The sequence below is a fragment of the Pocillopora damicornis genome, chromosome 3 (assembly GCF_964200805.1).
Source record: "Pocillopora damicornis chromosome 3, jaPocDami1.2, whole genome shotgun sequence".
Classification (NCBI taxonomy): domain Eukaryota; kingdom Metazoa; phylum Cnidaria; class Anthozoa; order Scleractinia; family Pocilloporidae; genus Pocillopora; species Pocillopora damicornis.
Window position 1 is genome coordinate 8,767,928 of NC_142672.1, and position 22,017 is coordinate 8,789,944.

At 37.3% G+C, this 22,017-nt stretch overlaps 3 protein-coding genes across 4 annotated transcripts; 2 read left to right on the forward strand and 1 right to left on the reverse strand.

The window, feature by feature from the left end:
- Positions 1 to 152: 152 nt before the first annotated feature.
- On the forward strand, positions 153 to 9,273 carry LOC113685349 (uncharacterized). 2 transcript variants are annotated; one of them, XR_016184981.1, is made up of 12 exons: positions 153 to 375; positions 1,884 to 1,982; positions 2,729 to 2,756; positions 2,994 to 3,086; positions 3,963 to 4,098; positions 4,703 to 4,771; positions 5,503 to 5,582; positions 5,687 to 5,905; positions 6,913 to 7,139; positions 7,638 to 7,695; positions 8,328 to 8,548; positions 8,629 to 9,273. XR_016184981.1 is itself a non-coding variant. In XM_027202849.2 (11 exons), the coding sequence occupies exons 1-11, from the start codon at positions 265 to 267 to the stop codon at positions 8,396 to 8,398; spliced, it is 1,191 nt and encodes a 396-aa protein (XP_027058650.2). In that variant the 5' UTR covers positions 153 to 264; the 3' UTR covers positions 8,399 to 9,273. The 2 variants fall into 2 exon arrangements, 1 of the variants encoding a protein (XP_027058650.2); XM_027202849.2 differs by having other exon boundaries at positions 8,328 to 9,273.
- Positions 9,274 to 9,520: 247 nt separating this feature from the next.
- LOC113685348 (mitochondrial ribonuclease P catalytic subunit) lies at positions 9,521 to 14,784 on the reverse strand. The gene is made up of 6 exons (XM_027202848.2): positions 13,932 to 14,784; positions 12,435 to 12,482; positions 11,388 to 11,676; positions 10,968 to 11,131; positions 10,360 to 10,549; positions 9,521 to 9,749 (listed from the first exon to the last, which is right to left on the reverse strand). Exons 1-6 carry the CDS (start codon positions 14,708 to 14,710, stop codon positions 9,633 to 9,635), a joined length of 1,587 nt encoding a protein of 528 aa, XP_027058649.2. The 5' UTR covers positions 14,711 to 14,784; the 3' UTR covers positions 9,521 to 9,632.
- Positions 14,785 to 17,063: 2,279 nt separating this feature from the next.
- On the forward strand, positions 17,064 to 21,974 carry LOC113685393 (E3 ubiquitin-protein ligase TRIM71). The gene is made up of 2 exons (XM_027202902.2): positions 17,064 to 17,299; positions 17,831 to 21,974. The coding sequence occupies exon 2, from the start codon at positions 17,996 to 17,998 to the stop codon at positions 20,411 to 20,413; it is 2,418 nt and encodes an 805-aa protein (XP_027058703.2). The 5' UTR covers positions 17,064 to 17,299; positions 17,831 to 17,995; the 3' UTR covers positions 20,414 to 21,974.
- The last annotated feature ends 43 nt before the right edge of the window (positions 21,975 to 22,017 follow it).

Consider the following 22,017-nt stretch of genomic DNA (forward strand, 5'->3'; position numbering starts at 1 on the left):
CTGAAAATCTTCTGCGTTTTGTTGTGGGGTTTTCATTTCCACCAGGACAACTTTCGAAAGTAACCACAAACTTATTTCCTTCGTTTTCCATAGTAATAAGGTTGGGGGTTGAGAGAGTGCGTAGCAGCTCAGCGGTATTCGCTAGTTTTGGTATGCTCGATTGTAGCTCCCAAGGCCTTCCAGAAGCTTGATACTTTTTTCGGGCATTAGTTTCACGCTGTTCTCGATTAAAGTCTTCAGAGGGGTGAAATTGTAGAGAAAAGTATGACTTCCAGCGTAGAAAACGATCCAGATGCTTTGAAGATTTGCCCATATGACCCGGTCCACAAAGTGAAGGCGAAGAGATTTCCTTACCATTTGGAGAAATGTCGAAAGGTAAGGAAAAGTAACATCACTGAATTTTTAGCTTTAACCCTTTCGCTGGCAGGTTCCTGGGGACTTCATGTTTTTGTATGACGTAAGCCGACAAATCAGGCCACAGCTCATCACATTTTAGTTTAACCCCAATAAACTATATATAATTTTAATGAGCAGAAAATTTACAATCATTTCAAGACTATTTTGTTAGATATGGGTCCTTGTGCACAGAATTTGGGGCAAGATAGGCCGAGCATAACAAAATGTTCCAAGTGTTATTTGTTTTTCCTGCCCTTATAAGACAAGACAATTACATGCTTGTGAGCATTACTTTATATCATGCAAAAGCAGATTATTTCAGAAACCAAACACTTTTTATTCTGTCCAATTATCGTTATTGCAACCAAAGTTATGCCTTCTGTTGTAAGTCAAGGTTTGGCTTGGCAATTTTCAAAAATTAGAGGGTATGTGATATAGCACAACTATACTTGAGCAACAGCTTGCTAACGTCACTTGAAATCAACCAAATTACTGACCATTGATGGCTCAAAGAACTATAAATAGACAATAGGGTAAAAATGGTTCTGTTCTTATAAAAAATTACAATCCATAGCAAACTTCAGAGTTGTCAGAATCTGAAGAAATACAGTGTACCATCCTTTTCAACAAATTCTTCACTGCTCAATTCACTCTCGTGGTGGTCGAAATCTCCTATTCGTTTTCATCAGAAATACTTGACAAAACCTCATTAGGTTCGTCCTCTTACACAGTCCACAGTGTCTCTTCAACTGGAATCCATGCAAACATCATATTTAAAAGGATAGTATTGCATGTGTGATTTTTTTTTGGCAAAAAACAGTTCACATTTGGATGAAAACAGTGAGAAATACGGCTACGAATTAAGAAACGTGACTTGACAAACCATAATAATCTTTACAAAATCAAAACAACACTATGTGAGGGTCCCCTGAGATTTTTAACATGGATAGGGTCAGAGCGTACAAATTCGTATGTTTGCCAGCTAAAGGGTTAAATTGAGCGTAAACATAGGTAATCTAGATTGAACACTAAATTTTTTTCTAAGGTTTAATTTTAATATGCCTACTGTGCATGCATTGTGAAGCATTTCTGCATAACCCCATTCTCATTACAAGGCCTTAGTAAAAGGTTATTTTTTTGCCATTGTTGTCTTATAAAAAAAATCCGGATGCACATTATGAAGTATGGGTAATACAGAAATTTTTCAGAGTATTGTCATAATTTTCCTCATTCTTCAAAGCATGCTAATAGGCAGGGTATGATGTCACTGGCACCTTATTTTATAGTTTTTTAGTGTCTTTTTAAAGTTGTCTAGCGATTGTTTTTCTACTTAGGGTTGCTTTGTTCTGATGTTCTCACATTATATAACAAGTTAATTCTCAAAGAAAAATTGTGTACATTATTATCTTGATCAAAAGCCTGATGCACAGTAGTGTAAGTGATAAGACAAAAATGATAATAAAGTATCTTTGTTGAAAATTCAACAGCAATATGCAAGTGCAGGATGGACACAGTGCCCCTTTTTTGCTCGACATGAAATTCGTGTTGAGGAGTTAGAATATCACATTTCCATTTGTGAATACAAGGTATGATGATAGACTTTTCTGTTCACGTTATTACTGTGAAAGCTTATTTCTTTGGTAAAATTTCTACATAGCCCCATACTATTGTAAAACAAATCTGTTTTCTCAATGGCTGTGTATTGTTTTTGTCATTGTTTTGTCTATCCAAGAACTGAATGCATAATGTGGTATGGGGTTGTGTGGAAATTTTACCATTTCTTTCATCAAAAGGCAGTGTACTGTTATTTTTCTGATCTGTAACCTGAACAGAACAAAATGTAGGTGTGAGAGGTATCTTATATCTCCCTTCAGTCACACACAAAATTCGTAAGAATTAAGGAAGTTATCATTAGCACAGAAGCTCTTCAACATAAAAAAAATTATCTGTTCAGCAAGAAATGTATAGGGGACAGTATGGAGAAAAGACATACTGATGTTGTAATGTACAAGCAATGGATTTGTGTTGATGAACATGGGAATAGACCAGAAACAGCTCCACATCTGAATAAATAGCCAGTGCTGTTGAATAAGGCCAGAAATTTTGCATAGTAGCAGAATGATTTCCCAATCTCTGAGGCTGGATCAACACTGATATATAATACTATTTAACTGTATTGAAAGAGTTTTTTTTACTTTTCTTGATATTTATTTATTCAGTTGGATAAGAAGTCTGTAAAAGAATAGTATGATCTCCCTGTTTTGACAAGATGGCTCTCACAGTAAAAAGAACTATTATTGATGTAAAATTGTTTTGCTAAATGCTATTTCAGGACATGATCAGACAAGACATTGAGGAAGGTGGGTTCAGAGGACTCCCTTGTTTATCATTTTTCAAAGGCTTGGTTGTTTGTAATCCAGCATACCTATGTAATTTTTTAGAATGTTTTAAAAATAAAAAACTAATTTTATTTCTTAACCAGTGAATCATTGAAGCAAAAAATGTCACAAAGAAAAATGGACATTTTCTGTGAGCCTTTTAGTCTGTCACAAGCATGCTTATCCTTAGTTGATCTACAGGTATATTTTATATTACAGTTTACCTTCAGTCAGTAGTGGAGGAGAAGAGATTACAACAACCACAGCCAACCCAAGCAGTATTACCTGATGAAACTGAGGATTGGGAAATAGGTATGTTTTGTTAGAGCTTCAATTTTGGACTACAGTCTGGAGCTTTGCTGTCAATCACTCAATTGAATTTCTTTCTTTCTGCAACCAATTAAGTGTCACAGATCTAGTATACTACTAAGTTAGTAGTAGAGAATTCAAAGCTCTAATTCTTTCAGCATGAAATTAGAATCTCTTTTTTTAAGTACATGTATGTTTGTGTCAGTTACAGGGAAAACATCCTTGCTCTTGATTATTAGACTTGCATTAGATGATCTTCATTTCCATCATTGGGTAATACTAGTGATAACTGCGTTTGAAAAAAGTGAGTAAGTTGTATTGTAGGATAGGTTCTGCAAGATAGCAGCAGAAGAGGGGAGCATAAGTTTCCATGCAAGCTGTACAATGGTGGAATCTATCTTACATTGCCTTCATCTGTTTGAAGGATTATTCTGTCAGACATTTGACAAATCATCATCAAGTTATCTCACCGAGTTTATTTTGTCTAAAGTGACATTTTAGTCTTAGTAGTGTTAATTTCATGTGGGGAATGTGCTGAATAAAGTTCTTGAATCTCATTGGCTGACATAGAGTGCACTAACTGCTTTGCTTTCATGTATGTGTCCTTTGACCCATCATTAAAATTTGTTTGAATGCTAAAAAAATAAAGGGAAATTTCATCTTGACTAATATTGTCTTTTGTATGTAAATCATCATCTTTGAACATTTAAAAAATTAATCATTTGTATGCATGATTTTTCACCAGTCTCATTTTATTCAAAACTCATAATTTTATCTCTACAAATTTCTTATTTTGAAAGAGTGGTGTAATAATTAGTCATTCAGGCTGTAGAAGAAAGAGAAATGAAATTCATTTCTACCTTGTTTTGTTGATTTTAGAGGCTGATAGACAACCATTTTCAATCCTTGCTCCTGAGCCACAAGCTGACTCTACTGATGGATATGACGTTTTGCAGGTGATTCAAGTTGTACAAGCCCAGGCTCATGCTAAACCTAAACTTATGGAGACCTCAGGGTAAGAGAATTAGATGAAATTTTTATAAACCAGCTCAGCTTCTCTAACTATCAGTTGAGAAAACAGATAAGAAAAACTGGTTGGGGATTCACTAAAAAGGAAGAAATGGGAGTACCCGTTAGGCAGTGTGTGAAGTAACATGCTCTGGTATACATTGCACTTGAGTAACTTTCATTCGCAGTCAACATCAGAAACTTATATGGCATAGAGTCAAACCATTTTCCACCAGAAGGAGGTTATTTTCTTACAAGTAGTAGTTTTATAAAGTCCTGAAATGTTTTGCTATTTTTTAATGCAGTATTATATGCTACCCATTGTTGTGAAGAGTTAAATTTTGGTACCTTGCCTTGTGTATTTCAGTGAGAGATTAGGTATGAATGATTGAACTTAGAGAAATTGAAGGGGAACCTGAAAAAGCCCCAAGTGACATCAGATGGATTGCTGGATTCTCTTTACAAGTTTTCTCAAATTTAACTGTGATAGATAGGGAGAAGTTGCTTTAAAAGTAACATGGGACTTTTCCACCTGTTACTGAAATGAAATGGGAGAGGGGTGAAGAGTATGAATGATTGTCTTCTAATTATCTTTTAACACATCACTGTAGCATGACAGCCGCACAGAAGAAAAACTTTAAAAGAGCACAGAAAAGACATGAACGACAAGAAGCTGAAAGGTGCACAAATAACATAGATTGAATTAAACTTTCGTAGGTATTTCTTGTAACAGTGAGTGGTAAAAGTTATATCTTCAAGGACTAAAACTATACTAAAAACTGTCTTTTGGTTCTTTGTTTCTCTAACTGGGAGCTATTTTGTGGCTCTGTTACAATCTTGGTAAGTCTTAAATAGAGTTAAATGACAAAATAGAATTACTAATAACTTCTTAAAGGATTAGATTTGAGCTTTAAAGCATTCTACTTTTTACCAGTATAATAAGCTGTATATTTTGAAAAATTGAATTTTTGTTCATTTATTTTTTCACTGTTTACATCCTGAAATAGTAGAATAGTCAACACCCAACTTGCCAAGTGTCCAATAGGCTGATTTTTAAGTCGAGTATTTCTTCAAAATATATCATATAACTCACAACTTCTAAGTTGCTCAGGTCATGAAAACTAGACATTTAGTCAACCCTTTTAACTCCCAAAATCTGATTGTTGATTCTCCCCTCTTGCTGCTACACATTTCCTATTAAATTGGTCACAGGAATTTGGTGTTAGATCATGATAACAACTTCTACCCGATAAGTTTGAGTATTCTCATTACCTGTTTACAAAATTCTGCATGAATATAATAGATAGAAGTTGCATGTTAATAACCTCTGGGGGTTATAGGGTTAACTTTCTTTAGGTAGCTTTTTCTGTGGGATGGGTTTTCAAACATGCTATGTGATGTCTTTTTTTAGGGCCAATCAAGAACCTGAAATGACAAATGAAGAGAGGGTACAGGCCTTAGCAAAACAGTACAGTTTACTTAGCACTTCAGGTGAGCCTGCTGTTTGGTAAAGTGAAGACTTAAAGTTGGCAACTTATGTCTAAGATGAGCTTTACAAAGTAAGTTCGTCCTTCTGTGTTTCTTATTTTTTCCAGGTAGTTTCATCGACTTTGTCAGTATCCTGAATCTATACTGTCAAAAAAACAAAATCAATCTACCCAAATATAGTGAAGCACCTGGAGTTGATGGAGGCTTTGGGGCACAATGTTTTGTGAATGGTCAGATATTTAAATCCATGAAGTACTGTTCAACTAAGAAAGAAGCACGTCATGATGCTGCCATGCATGCTGTGCTGGGTCTCAACATTCCTGTGGGTAAGAGACCTTGGTCAATGTCTTGTGTAGCTTCTGCTTTAAAGTTTCATCATAATGTCATTTTGGATTGTGCTGCCTTAATTTTTCAAATAAAGGTAAAAGAGGCCATATATGGTAAATGGGAAAATCAGTTCTGAACCAACAGTTGAAACACTTAAATTTGTGTCTTTATTGTTAACTTAGATTTTTGTCAGAAGATAAAGGGAGTAAGTTTTTAAAGAAACTGTGGTGCAGTGTCAGGGAAGAGTATTACAGGGTAATTTAGTGTTATCAACTGAGTTGGAAATGTAAATTGGCCACCACCATAAAGAGTTTAAAGGCTGACATTTCAAGTGTTAGCTAATGCTTGAAACACTCAAAATGTCAGCCTTTAAAATCTTTATGGGGGCCAATTTAATTTTTCATCTCTTGATAACACTAAATTACTTTTTATTTGTATTTTTGGTTTTTAGTAGGTTACTCTAAAATAATGCTATTGCCTTCTTGTGTCAAGTTAAATTTAAGTTGTACCTCAAGCATTGGCAACTAAAGGTGACATGAGTAATGAAGAAAAACTGTTGTGCACAATGAGTAGTTGAACAAACTTCTAATAATTTTGTGTCAAATGAAAAGTGTTGGATACAATAACATGTGTTGGGTCTAATTGCATGTCATGAATAAATTTTGATTACCCCATAATGGTTTAATTTTGTTATGATCATGACAATGGCAATGTGTCTATCATCTTCAATTTTGTCACTTTGTGATTCTTAAAAAAGAACAAAAGAATGTACAAATGGTATCAAAAAAAGAACTGTAACCCTTGGTTATGGAAATATTATGGGTTGAATGATTGTTTTTCAACTGTATTTGAGTCAATAACTTGAAATGTGGATTACAAGAATTGGGCTCTAACTGCATAACTGACTGGTGGTTTTCTGATAGCTGAGATAATTTTTCTGATATGGATGAATTTAAATATTGATTATTTTACATTGAAAGCCACTTTCTATTAACTTTTTAACCAGTTGACCCAACACCCAACAAACCGATGGCTGTAAGAAGTGCCACTGACCATCAGAAGCTCAGAGAAACTCATGAGTTACAGCTTCTAAAAGAGGCGGGGCAGGCACCACCCAAAGGGAGAGGCAGACCAACTGTGCAGCAGTCTGTGCATTCCTTTTCCACCCAAGCTACTGGTCCACCCATGTCACAGCAACCACCACAGAATATGGCAGCTAATAAGTTTACTGAGGTAACACAATTGCAGTTGCCGGTTGTTTGGAAAGGAGTTCCCATACTAGCTTCTTACTACCATTTTGCGGCATGCCATGATGTTTTACCTTCATGAATTGACAACTTTTGTGACAGTCATTGATATATTAATTATTAATTATTTATCTTTCTTCATTTGACAAGTGAGTGGAATATGTATAAATTATGTTTCAAAAAAACCTGGGCTAAAAATGGCCAAGCTTACCAATGCATTCTATGCCCCTCAGTTAATAGTGTCAGGCTGCTAAATATGAATGTCTAAGGTTCTATTTTTTTGTAGGGAACTCTTTTTTGTTTGTTTGTTTGTTTTTTGTTTTTGCTTTTGTTTTTTTTTGTTTTTTTGCTTTTCCCATGTCTGTGACAAAAAGGTAACTTCCTTAAGTAAAAAACCAGTATTGCATCATTTCCTCAGTTATTGCTCCTTGGTCACTCATAAGACCTCTTGCTGTCATAAAAATAATAATTTGGAAATTTTTAGGTTACTGGGCTAACAGAAGGGACAGAAAATGATAAGTGGACAACCATAGGTGGGAAAGGTAGGTCAACTCTTGGACCCCTAAGAGTGATTAGCATCTAATTTCTCCATACAATATCACCCCTGAATCACACACTAAGGTAACAAGAATGAAGGAAATGATCACCTGGTAAAGAAACTCTTGATTGTTAAACAAATCCTCCTCATCATCACCTTAGATAATATGTGATAACAGTCTGGAGAATATGCATACTGATGTTAGGGTGTAAAGGGTTAATACAGTCACTCTTTTGTTGATAGATTAATAGACATCAGAAAATTTACTTAACAAAAATAGCCAGTGAGAGAAGGCCATCATTAACAATAAGAAATCAGCAAGCTTTAAGGTTGGAATTGGATCACACAGCTTAGGCTTGGCCTAGGTTTTGGAATATGTAGTGACTGTTTCTCATCAGATCTACTCTCCCCATGAGAGAATGCAGCCAAGTTACCTGGAAAGTTTACCACTCCTTGTTTTACTCCAGGGGCTTATAGTTCAGACATGAGTGAACTGTTATCCTGGAATAAGAGACAAGTGAAAACTTAATTCTTCATTTTGTCTTTATTCAGGAATTGTCATTGGTCTACTGAACTTCTAATGACTTTCACTCTTTATGGTTTTGTTTATTTTTTTCATTCATCTGTTTATGGCAGGGTTGAAGAATCCAGTCTATCAGCACTCCCTTAAAATGGCAGGGCGCGGAAGGGGTATGTCAAGGCGGTGACAAATATCAACTATGGCATCTCATTGGCAGAGACTGAAATCCTGACCAACGGATTCTTCTATGTCCTCCCTTCAATAACTGTTGTTTCAACTAGGGAGTAAGGTTGTAGTTCCTTGATCTGTCATGCATTATTCCCACAATTCTCTCAAGGTGGGTGTGCTAGACCTTTGTTCCACTAGAAAAGAAGATTAAAGATATTTGTCATGCATTATTCCCACAATTCTCTCAAGGTGGGTGTGCTAGACCTTTGTTCCACTAGAAAGATTGCCTCCACTTTGAGAGATTCCCCAGCGATAAGTTAGGGCAAGCTGTGTTAAAAGCCCTTCTGTTGTGTTATTTAAATAAGATAGTTGCCAATAAGTACTGAAGTTGGTAATCTCTGTTGCATATAAGGTTAGAACAGTTTTTAGCATTTTTTTCTCAATTATGGAAAATTTTTTATTTTAGGGTATATAAAGATTTGACAATGATAACTTTTAAGCATTAAGTAATGGGACAAAGGGCAAAATTTTGTTTTCTGTTTAAACAAAAGAAAGAAAACTAATTTTTATGAGGGATATCTTTTTATGTCAGATATGTAAGAAAGCATGACTGAAGGTCTACAGGTTTTTCCAAAAGTAATTTGAAAAGAGTTTAATCATAGAATAGTCCAGTTCAATTCAGAAAATTGTCCAAATGCCCATATTCATAAATACTGATATGCTAACAGTTTTGGGGTCATTTAATTTCATTCAGATCAATATATGAAATAATTTCAGTTTAATTTTATACTTGTTGAGTTTGAGTATTGATAAACAATGAGAGTATCCTTATTTAGTATTTTAGCAATTGAACAAATAACCGCAGTGTTTGTAAATAAAATTTTTTTTACCGCTTGTTATTTCTGAATTTTGTTTAAAATCGTTGTTTATTGAAGGGAAACCATCAAGGGATAGATGATGCAGATTTCAAGGGGAAAAGAAAAAAAGTAGAAAAGGAACAAGGACAGAAAAGGATTGAAAAGATAAGCACTGATTGGGAAACAAAAACAAACAAAAACATTTATCCTAAAATGCACACACACTTTCAAGTGTGCAAAATTTTAGGAAAGAGTCTAATATGGATACACGGCTCCACAAACACTTCACATTCAAAAAAGGAATTACTTTGTTTTAATTGTCAAAAAAAATCTAATTGTTGATGATAGCAACATGACAATTTTATCATATCAAAAAGATTCCCAAACATGGCTTTCCTATAGGGATTGATCCTCTCTTCTGACACAAAGCCACTTGCTCCCATCACTACTTGGAAAGTGCCAAGTATCTCCTGTTGTTTGAACATGTACACGGCGGTCAAATCTCCTCACACTCTACAAGAATAAGATAGGATGAATAATTGTGCCACTATACAAAACTGGAGAATGTGACACTGTTAGGACTGTGATAATTGGGTTACATGCATTTTATCATCAACAAGATAAGTTTTGTCTTCAATGATATCTGGAAAAACTTAGCTGTACTAAGCAGCACACAGAAATTGTGAGTTTCATTTTTATTAACCCTTTAACCCCTAAGAGTGATTGCCATTTAATTTCTCCTGACAATGTCAGCCCTGAATCAAACATTGGGGTCATGAGAACAAGGGAAATAATCAACAACCAAAGAAGTCTTGACTGTTAAACAAATTCTCCTTTTCAGACCCTTAGGAAATGTATAGAGAACAGTGTCAGGGTCTAAAGGGTTAAATTACAGTATAAAATGGCCAATTATTTGGTAATCAGTTTAAAAAGGCCAGATATGAGAGATTCACAATAAGTTTATCTAGTCAACTTGAGGTTCACAACTAAATTAATTATTATTATGCAATTTAATAAACCCTTATTGAGCAGAGATCCTTTTTTAAGCAGATACTGATGTGAATTCTGCAACTGTCAGATTAAAACAAGGTTCACTGTAGACCCCTCTAAAACTAGTACATACCTCAAACAAGGGTTGTTCACCCATAAAACTGGCCAACTTCACTTGATACAGCTCTTGCCATCTGGTGAACTGGGCTTTCATCAGTGACTCCATACCTTGCAGATGGTTAGAGAACATGTCTGAGGAGACAAGTAGGGTGCCTGGGCCACACTGCATAGCAGCACTAAGAAGATAGACATCATCCAATGCCCTGAAGATTGAATTGTGTATGATTACAAAAACAATCTTAGAAGTGTTAAATATATGTGTATTTACATGACTGTTGCTCTGCTCATTAGCATTACAACATGTCCTTGTTAGATGCTTCTGAAGACTCAACCCTTGATTCTTAATTCTGAAAAATCAACTTGAAACTCAAGCTTTGAAACTTGAGGCGTGAGAAATCTAGGCTCAAATTTCAAGTCAAGGACATCAATTTACATTTGAGTGACAGTGTATATCTTGGTACTGTTTATTTATAGAGCCTCCTTAAACATTTTCAAGATGACTGAGGAGACTTGCAAGAGCATATACAACCACAATCAAGTAATCAAAATCATTGGGATATACTGCAGGTATTTCCCACAAGCACTATAATTGAAGAACAACAAAAGTAGGAGATGAGTTACCTTGCTGCCAAACAGAAAACACCACAGTGTACTCTCAGAAAATCCATTACTGAAGGGAGTGAATTTTGGTCATGTCTTCTAATGTGACCCAGTGAAATTGGCCATGAACCCACAACCAAAACCCTCTTTTTCTGCTTCAGAAAATGTTCAGCCACAGCTTTCAACTGCATAAATAAGGACAAATCAATATAAGTACCCATCCAAAGTAAAAATAAAGAGACACGATAACCCTATGGTTAACACACAAAAGGAAACATTTTTTCTTTCCCATCAGTATACTGTGTTTTGCTACCAAGATTAGGAGACAAGGGCACAGGAACACTGTGAGGAATGACCATCCCCCACCCTCACTACCCTACAAGGTAACCAAAACAACCTACTCACAGGCACACAACAGATAAAAAAATACATTGAATGTACCTTTTTAGCATCAAAATGATGATAGTAATAAGCTAAATTGAGTCCATCCAAAACTACGTCATAGTGTCCTGTTGTCTCTATAAACCTGACCACACTGTTAGGAAATCTGTTAGAATGTCCTGGTCGGATGTAATCCACATACTTTCCAGCGGTAGTGTGACAACGCACTTCTGAGAGAACTTTGCGATTCCTCAACACATGCGAGATAAGGGGGTCCTTCAACTCATGCAGTTCTTCTTCAGTAAAGTTCCCAGTTTCTAGTTTTTGCTTGCAGGCTTGGCAGTGGTATCTGCCAAAGAAACAAACCAAAAATAAGCAATTGAATGCCTAAGGTTCAGAAAACCTTACACTGACCTTACTTTTGACATTTGTTGAAAAATAATTGGCACATGTCCATGATCAATGAAATGAAACATGTACATTTTGTATGGGACAGTTTTACAAGTATATTATAGTGTAGCCACATTTGATAAATACATTGGCAAAACATGAAGATGACTGGGTGACCAATTTCAAGAACACCTTTGATATGTAGAAAGAAATAACAAGGATGCATCCAAACCAGTCGCTAGACACTGTAATATCTCTAATCATTCCAAGCAGCATATGGCAGTTTGTGGCCTTTTCCTATATCTAGGCAGTTGGGAAAGCTGCGATCTTTCAAATCAGCACTCTTGATGCTCACAGTATCAACAAGGGCTTTTCATTCAACTAATTTATTCCTGTTTTCTTGTCACCATATTCCCCTCAATAGCATAGCTCCACTGTCTGCATATAAACACACACACAAACCCACAATTCCTACAATCACTCTGACAAAGGGTTATCATCAAAACATCAGCTTTTAAACTCTTTATGGTGACCAATTTACATTATCAACTCAGTTGATAATACTAAATAATCCTGAAAAATACAGAGTTACTCAATTTAAACTTCATACAAATTTTATTTCCCATTGACTTCAGGTATAATAATGAATGACAAGGTCCTCAAAATAATAGAAAACAAAGTTTACACCACAAAAAAATATTATGAAAATTTACTTACGTTGCTGATGGAGAAGACCAAGCTGTCACCCATTTTGGGTCCTTTAAACTGAAAAGTGTAATGGAAAGGTTAAAGGTTAATTAAGAACTATCACCCTTTGACCTCTAGGAGTAACCAACATCTAATTTTTTCCTTACAATATCAACCCTGAATCACACTTAAGCTCACAAGAGTAGAAGAAAAGATCTGCTGCACAAATTTCTTGTTAGCACTCGAAGAAATACATAGAGAACAGTAAGGATCCAAGGATAACCATGTTGTAAATGATCCTGTCATTGACCTTTTACACCCTAAGATCAGTATCCATATTCTCTACACTCTTCTCTACATGTTTCTTTTGGTACCTACAAGGAGAATTCATTTGAGGATCAAAACTTCTTTAAGGTTGGTGATCATTTCCTTTATTCTCATTATGGATGGTTAAGTGGTATCACTAGGGAGAAATAAGATTCTGGCCACTCTTAGGGTTTAACAGGTTAACAATTTATCCAAAACAGAAGAATCAAGTCTCCTATTCTTCCACCTAAATTAAATACCTAGACAGATAAAATTATGAAAGCATCACCTCTAGTGAGCTCAAAATCAGTGAATAACCTACCCCTCCCCCTCCCAATCTTTCAGTGTATCTGACAATTAACCCTTAAACTCCTGTGAGTGACCAAGACAGAATTTTTCCTTACCGCATCTATACAATACAAGCAGACAAGTGATGATAATAATGAAAAATATAAATTATGGGATTACTAATTGATTTGATACCGAATTCTCCAAACTACCAAAATGAGAATCATTTAGCAGACAGTAAGGAGAATTTCTAATGAGATCTCAGAGGCGGATCCAGGGGAGGGGTTGAGGGGGTTGCAACCCCCCCTTTGAGGAGCATTTGTCTCTTGTTATTTGTTTTATTCTTCTTAAATTAATTATAAATAAAATCTTCTTGCAAAGTTTTTCTACTTCTACCATTCGACTGCTTGTCCAGAGGCACGGGGCCGTCACTCGACTTCCACATCATTGGCGTTAAAGGTTATTAGAATAGTGTACAACCCCCCCTTTGAGAAATTCTTGGATCCGCCCCTGGATCTTGGGAGTTAAAGGGTTAACCTTTCCACTACTCTATTGAAAGGGAAGATTATTTTCTGAGGGGTTATGATTTAAAGAACAGTGGACTTCATTAGGCTGGAATGGTATATCATTTTATTAGGGATATGACTGTTCACTTATTTTTGAATGAATTCTTGGACTTGATGATTCCTGAGCCAACAAAATGCCTGCCTATTTCTACCATTTTTGTATGTAAAAACTCTGTCATTTCGTGCAAAATGCCCCAATAAAGTAAAGATGGGTCACTAAGTCTGGGGGGCAAACCAGCTAAGTTGGGGGCAAACTCTTTTTATGTTTGAATGCAATCTCGCAAAGGTGATTGGGGGCAAACTAAAGAGGCAAATTCACCAGTTACAACTAAGTTCACACGAATGACATTGCTCTGTCTTTCTTTACCTGTCAAACCATAGTTTGATTGTCTCCAGAGCCTCAATGCTCAGCAAGTCTCGATATCTTCGAATGTCGTAAAACAATTCCAACACTTTATTCTTTAACTGCTTACTCACTTTGCCCACACAAGCTCGAACAACTGTTATATAGATATCCACGATTCGTTCATGAATTACCCCAGAGTGACGCAAATCATCCAAACATCGAAATGCATCCATTGGATCTCCTTTGTTGGCTTCCATCTCCACAAAAGGTTTAAAATGGCGAGCTCTGGGAGTTAGACCGTCCTTTAGCATTTCATCAAACAAGCTTTTCATAGAATGTTTGGGATGATTGGACTTCGAGTACAAATTGGCAAGAACAGAATAAGTTGAGTGACTTTTCGGGATATTAAGTTGTTCCATGAGAGTTTTCAGTTCAAAAGCTGCGTCGATTTTGTCATAATGAACCAGGCAGTTTAGTGAATAATCTAGAGCTTTTATCATATGCTGTTCAGGAAGAATAATAAATTGATTAAACATCTCTAAAACTTCATTTGGTGCACTCAATGTCTCACAAAACGGTCGAATGTTCTTTACGCGCTCTGGAAAAGGAAGACTTGGATGAAAATCCTCACGAGCGTCCCTAACAGTTGAACACAAATATCTTACGCCAGGTATTATGTAGCGTCTACAGTCAGTTGGACACAAAATGAGTGTTCCTACTCTACCCTGAAGAATTTTCCTCAAAACTCTGGTCGCCATATCGGTCGCCACGCTGGTATACCGTAATTGGTCATGTAACATACACAATATGTCTCTAGGAAAGTGGCCTCGGCCGTTCGAGAACCTCTTTGATAAAATGTCAGTGAAAATAAAGATAGCAAAGGCTGCTTGATGCTTTTTTTTTTTTCTCTACCTGCGAGAGTATTTTAAAATCTCGATGGTAAAAACCAGCGATGTTTTGTCATGACCCAGTAACTTTGGGACGATCATCGCTGGCAAGCGAAAAGGTGTGGCACACCATTCTTGTCAAAATTCACGTTTTCATTTCGAATTTCTAGCTTTGTATTTCACCCTTTAGCAACAGAATTGAGCATCGCTGTTCTCTAGAAAACATGTCTCTAACAAATAAGCAAATTCTATTCCTTGACGTCAAAATTAGTGTTTTTCGTTTCCTGGCTTTCTTTAGCATTCTTTGAAGCAGTTTGATGATATAATGACAAAGGGTCAACACAGGTATTCCCCTACTGAGGAAGTTAATAGCGACTGCCAATCTATAATATTCTCATGTGAAAGCTCATTTAAAATAATGATTATTTTAAAAGGAATAAGTATTAAAAAAACCTTACAATTTTCTCGAGAAGACAAAAACTTTACGTTACTGAGGCAACAGACTGAAAGCTCGGCTGAAAAAGTAAGTTTTCAGATTACGCTTAAATCAAGAGTTAAGCAGGCCCTGTGGTGATTCCAAAGGTAAGGGGCTGCAGAGGACAAAGCCCTTGCTCTTAGTGTAGGTAACACCTTACCTCTTAGGGCCATCAGGAGAAGCTTCCGAGCAGCCCTTAGTTGGTATTTAATAGGAACCCTAAAACTAATAAGCTTACAAATATAATCAGGCGCTATACGATGTACTACTTTTAGGCGAAGGAAAAGAATCTTGAATTCTATGTTGTACGTAACCGGTAGTTGATAAACTTTTTAAATGTGCTCTTTCCAGATGACTTTCTACAACAGTAGAACCAGGAAGTGACACTGTTATGTTGATTTATTGGTTTATAAATCATTTCAATTTTTAAAGAGTTCTTTTCTGCTCTGATAAGGATTAAATGTTTTTTATTGATGCTCGCACGTGTCTGTTCGAAATGAAAATAGTTTCCCGAAAAGGTGCGAAATCTTTCAACCACCTACTAACAGTAGAAATAATGCAGAACATTTTATCAAAACGGCCTTAAGGTAGCAGAGGCTACTCGGTAGATATTATGATTTGCACTGCTTAACAGTGCGTGCTGATTGGCTGGTTTAAAAGTGATTGGCAAGTACTATTTACCTCCGAGCTGCCGAAGAGACAAAATCGCGCGTGATATTTGGTTTTTGTGTGGTATATTCGAAAAACAATTACTCGCCTTCGCCGCTTCGCGGCTCGGTAAATATCCTCCACTATTCACCTCCACTTCATTGAGTAATTATTAGGTATTCACTACATTGCCTTGGGATAAATTCGATACAATAAAAATTGCCGATGGTGATAGTTGTGTTCTGTCTGGACGGAATAACTTTGTTAGGATCAGTGTAAGCAAGCGAAAAGTGTGTGAACGAAAATCGTTGCTTTTCTGACCGCCCGGTTAAGGCATCTTTTTTCGCGCGCCTTCTTTTTCGCCCGTTTTCGCTGATCAGGCGTCAGGAAAAGGTTTCGAAATAACAAGTGATCCTGTAGCAACCTGGAAGGGCTACAATGACAGACTGGTACTATGTATAACAGTGACGTCTGGTTTAAGCATTTTTACAGAAAGGTATCCGTAAAATAGTTTATTAGCTTTACTTTGTGTTGTGTGGTTCTTTGAATTTGAAAGTGCGTTTCTATGACTGGCCTTCAAAAGAAAGAAGCGGATGAGTTTTACCTTAAGTTGTGTGTTTCTCAGCTTTCAAATGTTCCTCTATGGCTGGTGCTCTGAAGACTCTTCACTTTGGTCCTTTGACTCCAGTCAAATCAAAGTCATTCCCCACCATAGTACCCTTCGCAACCATTCTTTGAAATCTCAATAACCCCAAACACCCTCCCACCACACTGTACTGGGAAGCGTGACCAAAGTGGTTAACGCCATCGCCGACATGTAACTAACCAAATTAAGAAAAAAAAAAGAAACATATCTTGGGTGGTTTGATTCCAAGGTGCAGCAGCTCTCTCACATTTTAGCATCAACAAAAGCGATGATATAAATTCGCAGTATTTTTAATTTTTCTTGGCTAAGATGATATTCCGTGCAAAATTTATCGTCTTTGATATATGTTGCGACATAACCTATTTATAAACTAATGACATCTCTTAAAAGCAAAAACCTTAAGTAAATGTTATGCCTAGAAACGGGTGATGCGGTTTGGTGTGGGACGATAAAACGAAAATTGTGTAATACTGCCTTATCTATCACTAGCCGTTTTTAGTTACAATCCTTGCAGTTTTCCTTTGCTGAAAAACGCGTCACTTTTTTAAGACGAGAAAATGCGACCAAATCACTGGCACTCATTTCCATACTGAGATATTAAGCAGCTTTTGACAAAATTAACAGAATTTCCAAATTGAATTATTTAACAACGTGATTGGTTTACGTCGTTGAGTTTAATAACAGCCACCTGTTAACCACACCGAGTGCCCTTGGCTCTGCTTGCACAATGAAGGTATTTAAAAATATTTCATGCATTTTAAGCTCTAAATCGGCGATGTATTGCTTGAAAATTTGTGAGGAGCTCCAGACACTTCTTTTTTTGACGCCTTGATTCCACCCCTAAAAGACAGAGAAATCTTGCGAAACTATGAAATGTATGAAATTATTCAGTTTTGGATATTTTTAATCGTGACGAAAGCTTGGTTTCGGGCCTCGATGCTGCAAAAAGAGATGGCAGATGGCTTTCGCCCCCCTTCCGAGAGCAAGTCGTAAAGATAGAAGTGCGTGGGTTATTGACACGTACACTATCTCAATGCCGCCTCTTCTGTTTATCAAGATGATGCAAAAGTTATCAATAGCGCTTGCGACTTCCCCTGCTAACGCATAAATTATTCACAGTTATTACCACTTACTGCCTCTAAAGTAATACACAGCATTTTCATATTAAATTAATCAGCAAGGTAGCCATTTCATACTACGATTTAACGAGAGAACCGTCAAGTTTTGGCAATTTCCAAAGTTGAAAGTTATTTTTGTATTGCAGTTGTTCAGCATGAGGTGAGAAAGTCGCTTTCAAGATATCGCCACGATTGAAGACATGTTTTCCCTTAGTATCTGTCTCTATGGCTGCAGAGTGAAAAACTAATATTTTAGATTGTAGTTCAAAATTTAATTGCTTTAGCCCGGTTTGAAGCACAACGCTGTCACGATGAGACGTTGGAAAACCTGGGAAAGTATAGCCGTTGAAGATTATTTCGACGATATTACGCAGCCAAATCGCTGGAATTCTCTCGAAAAGCTGGACAAAATTCACATGACAAGTAATGGTATCATTCCTGATGGATCCAAAGTTTCACAATTATCGCCGAAGAATGGAAATGCTTTAAACGATCCTTCCCTATTGTGTACAGTGTGCAAACAACTTTTCCGTCGGCCGAAATTTCTGCGATGTCTTCATAGCTTTTGTAAAAGTTGCATCGAGAGTCTGGTTTGTAATGAATATGGTAAAGAAGGACTTGTTGTTTGCCCTTTATGTTCTTTACCCAGCGAATTGGGTAGTAAAGGAATTGACGCGTTGCCAGTAAATTTCCTCATCGGCGCAACACTCAAAAAAAGAAATTTTGTCGTGGAAGAGAAAAAAGCGCCGGTCAGGTGCGGAAATTGCGAAGACAACGCTGAAGCTACAGGACATTGCAGCGATTGCTCGGAATTCCTATGTGACAGGTGCACGGCTGCTCATAGACGGGTACGTGTTACAAGAGAACATCAAATTATCTCGCTAAATGAGCTGGCAACCGAGGACGAAGAAAACAATAATTCACAGTGCAGTGCTGATAGCTGCTCGGACCATGGCCGCGAAGAGCTCACGTATTTTTGCCAGACATGTGAAAAGCTGATCTGTAGAGAGTGCACTATTGTGAATCACCCCAAAACAACGCATACGTTTGAACCGCTAAGGGAGGCTTCGAGCAAACACAGACAAGAAATATCCGAGCTTCTCGGTACGATAAAAATGAGGAGTCCTTTTGTGAAAAGGGCTTTGTTGGAGATCGAAGAAGCGTGTGGGGATATTCCACAGCACGCCCTTGCGATTGAGGAGCAAATCAAGAGCTCGACAACGCGCTATATCAGGGCTTTAAAGGAACGAGAAGCGCGGCTGTTGGACGATTTGGGCGCCATGAGAGAATACAAAGTTACATTGCTAGAGCAACAAAAGGAGCGGTTGTACAAAGGAATTGGAGATATTGAAAGTAATTGTGGACTCATCGAGATGATGTTACGAGAAGGAAGTGCTGCTGAAGTAACAAGGGTAAAAGATTTTATGACGGGGCGATTGCAAAGCTTAATGAATCTAATTCAGGACATGTCACCAACCGAAGGACCTGAATTAGACTATGTCACTGAAGAAGACCTGCTATTCGACGTCATAAATAGAGGTGGAAAACTTGAAAGCAGCACCATGCCTCCTGCGGTTCGACTCATTGGAGAGGGATTGTATAACGCTGCAGTTGGAAAAACCTCAAGTTTTGCTTTAGCCGTGCGAGAAGGCGCGGAGATGACTAAACATGACATAGACGTTCGCATCGAAACTCCCGACTTGATTATCCTCACCTGCAACATAACAGAGAACAGTTCACGCCTTTACACAATCAGTTATAAGCCCAGAATTCATGGAGAACATGTAATCACGGTTTTAACACGTGGAGAGCATGCGGAAGAGAGTCCTTACACGGTGGACGTGAAGAAAGGTCACATGTGCTTCGCCACAAAGTCTCCTCCCGTTTGTTTACGGTTTGGTTACAAGGGAAAAGGGAGAGGCGAGCTGATTGGTCCGAGTGATGTAGCTGCGGCTTGTAATGGTATCATAGCTGTGGCAGACACGCTGAATGATAGAATTCAACTGTTTACCAGCAAGGGAGGATTTCTACGACAGTTTGGAAGTTCGGGGGAAGATGTCGGCAAGTTTAAATCCCCAACCGGCCTGTGCTTTTCTCAAGCTGGACAAATAGTCGTCGCTGACCAACAGAATAACCGTATCCAAGTGTTTAGTATGGATGGGGTCCTGTCTAAAGTAATATCATGCAAAGGACGGAGTGCGGGGGATTTAAAAAACCCCACGGGTGTAGCTGTGGATGAGGAGGGCCAGCTACTAGTCACAGACCAACAGAACCACAGAATTGTTGTCTTCGACAGCAATGGAGTCTACTGCAATCAGTTTGGGTCCTTAGGAACAAAAGACGGAGAATTCAACAACCCTTCCTACATTACTGTTTCGCAAGACGGCGAAATTCTCGTCACAGATACTTCGAACCATCGAGTACAAATTTTCGATCCGATGGGAAAATTTCAACGGAGGTTTGGAAGACCTGGCACCGGGGATGGAGAGTTCCACTATCCCACAGGAATAACAGTCGATTCATCCGGGTACATCTTTGTCTCTGATCGCACCAATCGCATACAAGTGTTTAACTCGCACTTGCGTTTCGTCACAAAGTTTGGCGGGAAAATCAGTGGTGATGGGCAATTGAATGGGCCGCTAGGACTTGATTACACTCCTGAAGGTCGGGTCGCTGTTACCGATGCCGGTAATAACTCTGTTAAGGTTTTCTACTTTCCCAATGGGTAATCACGCACCAGTTAATCGAAGAAACTACGAATACAATTCTTCCGCATTTGTAAGTCTTTAAGTAGGAGAACTCTCTAGAGATAATCATGGAATTTTTAGTTTTGTGTCGAAAATAATGTAGAACTAAATTGGTTTTGCCGGCTTTTTTACTCTGCTTACTGATTGATCTAGAAGATTCACTCCTTGTTTTTCTCGACCAATCAGATGCAGACCTTAAACCAATCCTTAAACCAATCCCGACATCTTGCCTGGGGTTTTCCGGCGCTTATAAACTGGTTTGTGAAGCTTTTCACTTTTAAGTTTCATGCTCACTTGTTTCTCTAACTTTTCCAAGAAAAAATAATCCCTTTTTTATCTTGGTGTTCTCCACCAGTCTGGTCGGCTTTCATAATTACTCTAGAAACCCAATTCTAAAAGTCTTTAAAAAATTACATCAAGGAATAAAGCTGAGTAGGGACGGAAAAGGTTAAACTCTCAAGTAGTAATTTTTCAAATCTTCCAGGAATATCACCATTAAACATAAGCTATACGATCGGATTAACGTAAATCAAGTTTCGACTGACGCCCATCAACAGATCTTGACAAAATGATAAAGTACCAGGGGTTTCCATATTATATCCAGGATATCTTAAGCATTAGTAAATTGATTACAGTCTGCTAAGTAATTCTCATTGATTAACTCGCTTTCAAGAGTTTTTTTTAGTATGACGAGATTCGTTTTCTCTTACTTACGAAGTGTTTTTGACTAAGTTAAATTTCAGTCTATAGAGGTATATCTTTACATAATCATTCGCCGTGTATCTAATAATTAGAGAGTGAAAATATTGAAATAATTTCAAAAATACTTTTTATAAGAACTAACATAAAGGTTAGTTTCCTCCAAGAGTGATAGAGTTCTAATACTGTATCCAAACCGACCAATCACGACTGACCTACGCCGCTTGAGTCTTACAGCCAATAACATCACGGCAAAACTGACCAATCAGTGAACACAAACCGGACTAAGTACATTCGACTGACAACAACCTTTCACTTGACTCTGATGATGACTTCCGCTCAGGTTGTCGAAACATCAGTCACCACTACCGACAACAGTCCTTCCCAGGACTACACTCACCTGGACGATCATACTACACTAATACATGTTAACCCCGGGTTCAAACCATTCACTGTATTACTTTAATATTCTGTCACTTGATAGCTGTAGGAGACATGCACAATGATAAGTTGCAATATGTTTTAGTTTCATCTTATCTATTAAGATATATGCTTTAGTAGTCTCCTACCCAGATCTTCCACGGCCAAGCGGTTGTTCAGTTGTTCAGTTACAATTCAAAGATAGGATCTGAGTACGAGATTAGTAAAATTAGTTTATGACGTTTCCAATAAAAAGGGGCATATGGTTTTAAACGATATTAAAGCCCTCGCCCCTGGAAAACAGATATATTGTAAAAATTAGTGCACTCCAATGAAACACCAATATGATGTGTCGATATTTAGTCACAAAACTGGTTTTAAAATCAAATATCAATCAGAAAATAAATTTTCCTTAAGCCTTGGACGATCATTTAGTTGTTGGTACTGTAATAACTTCATATGTTACA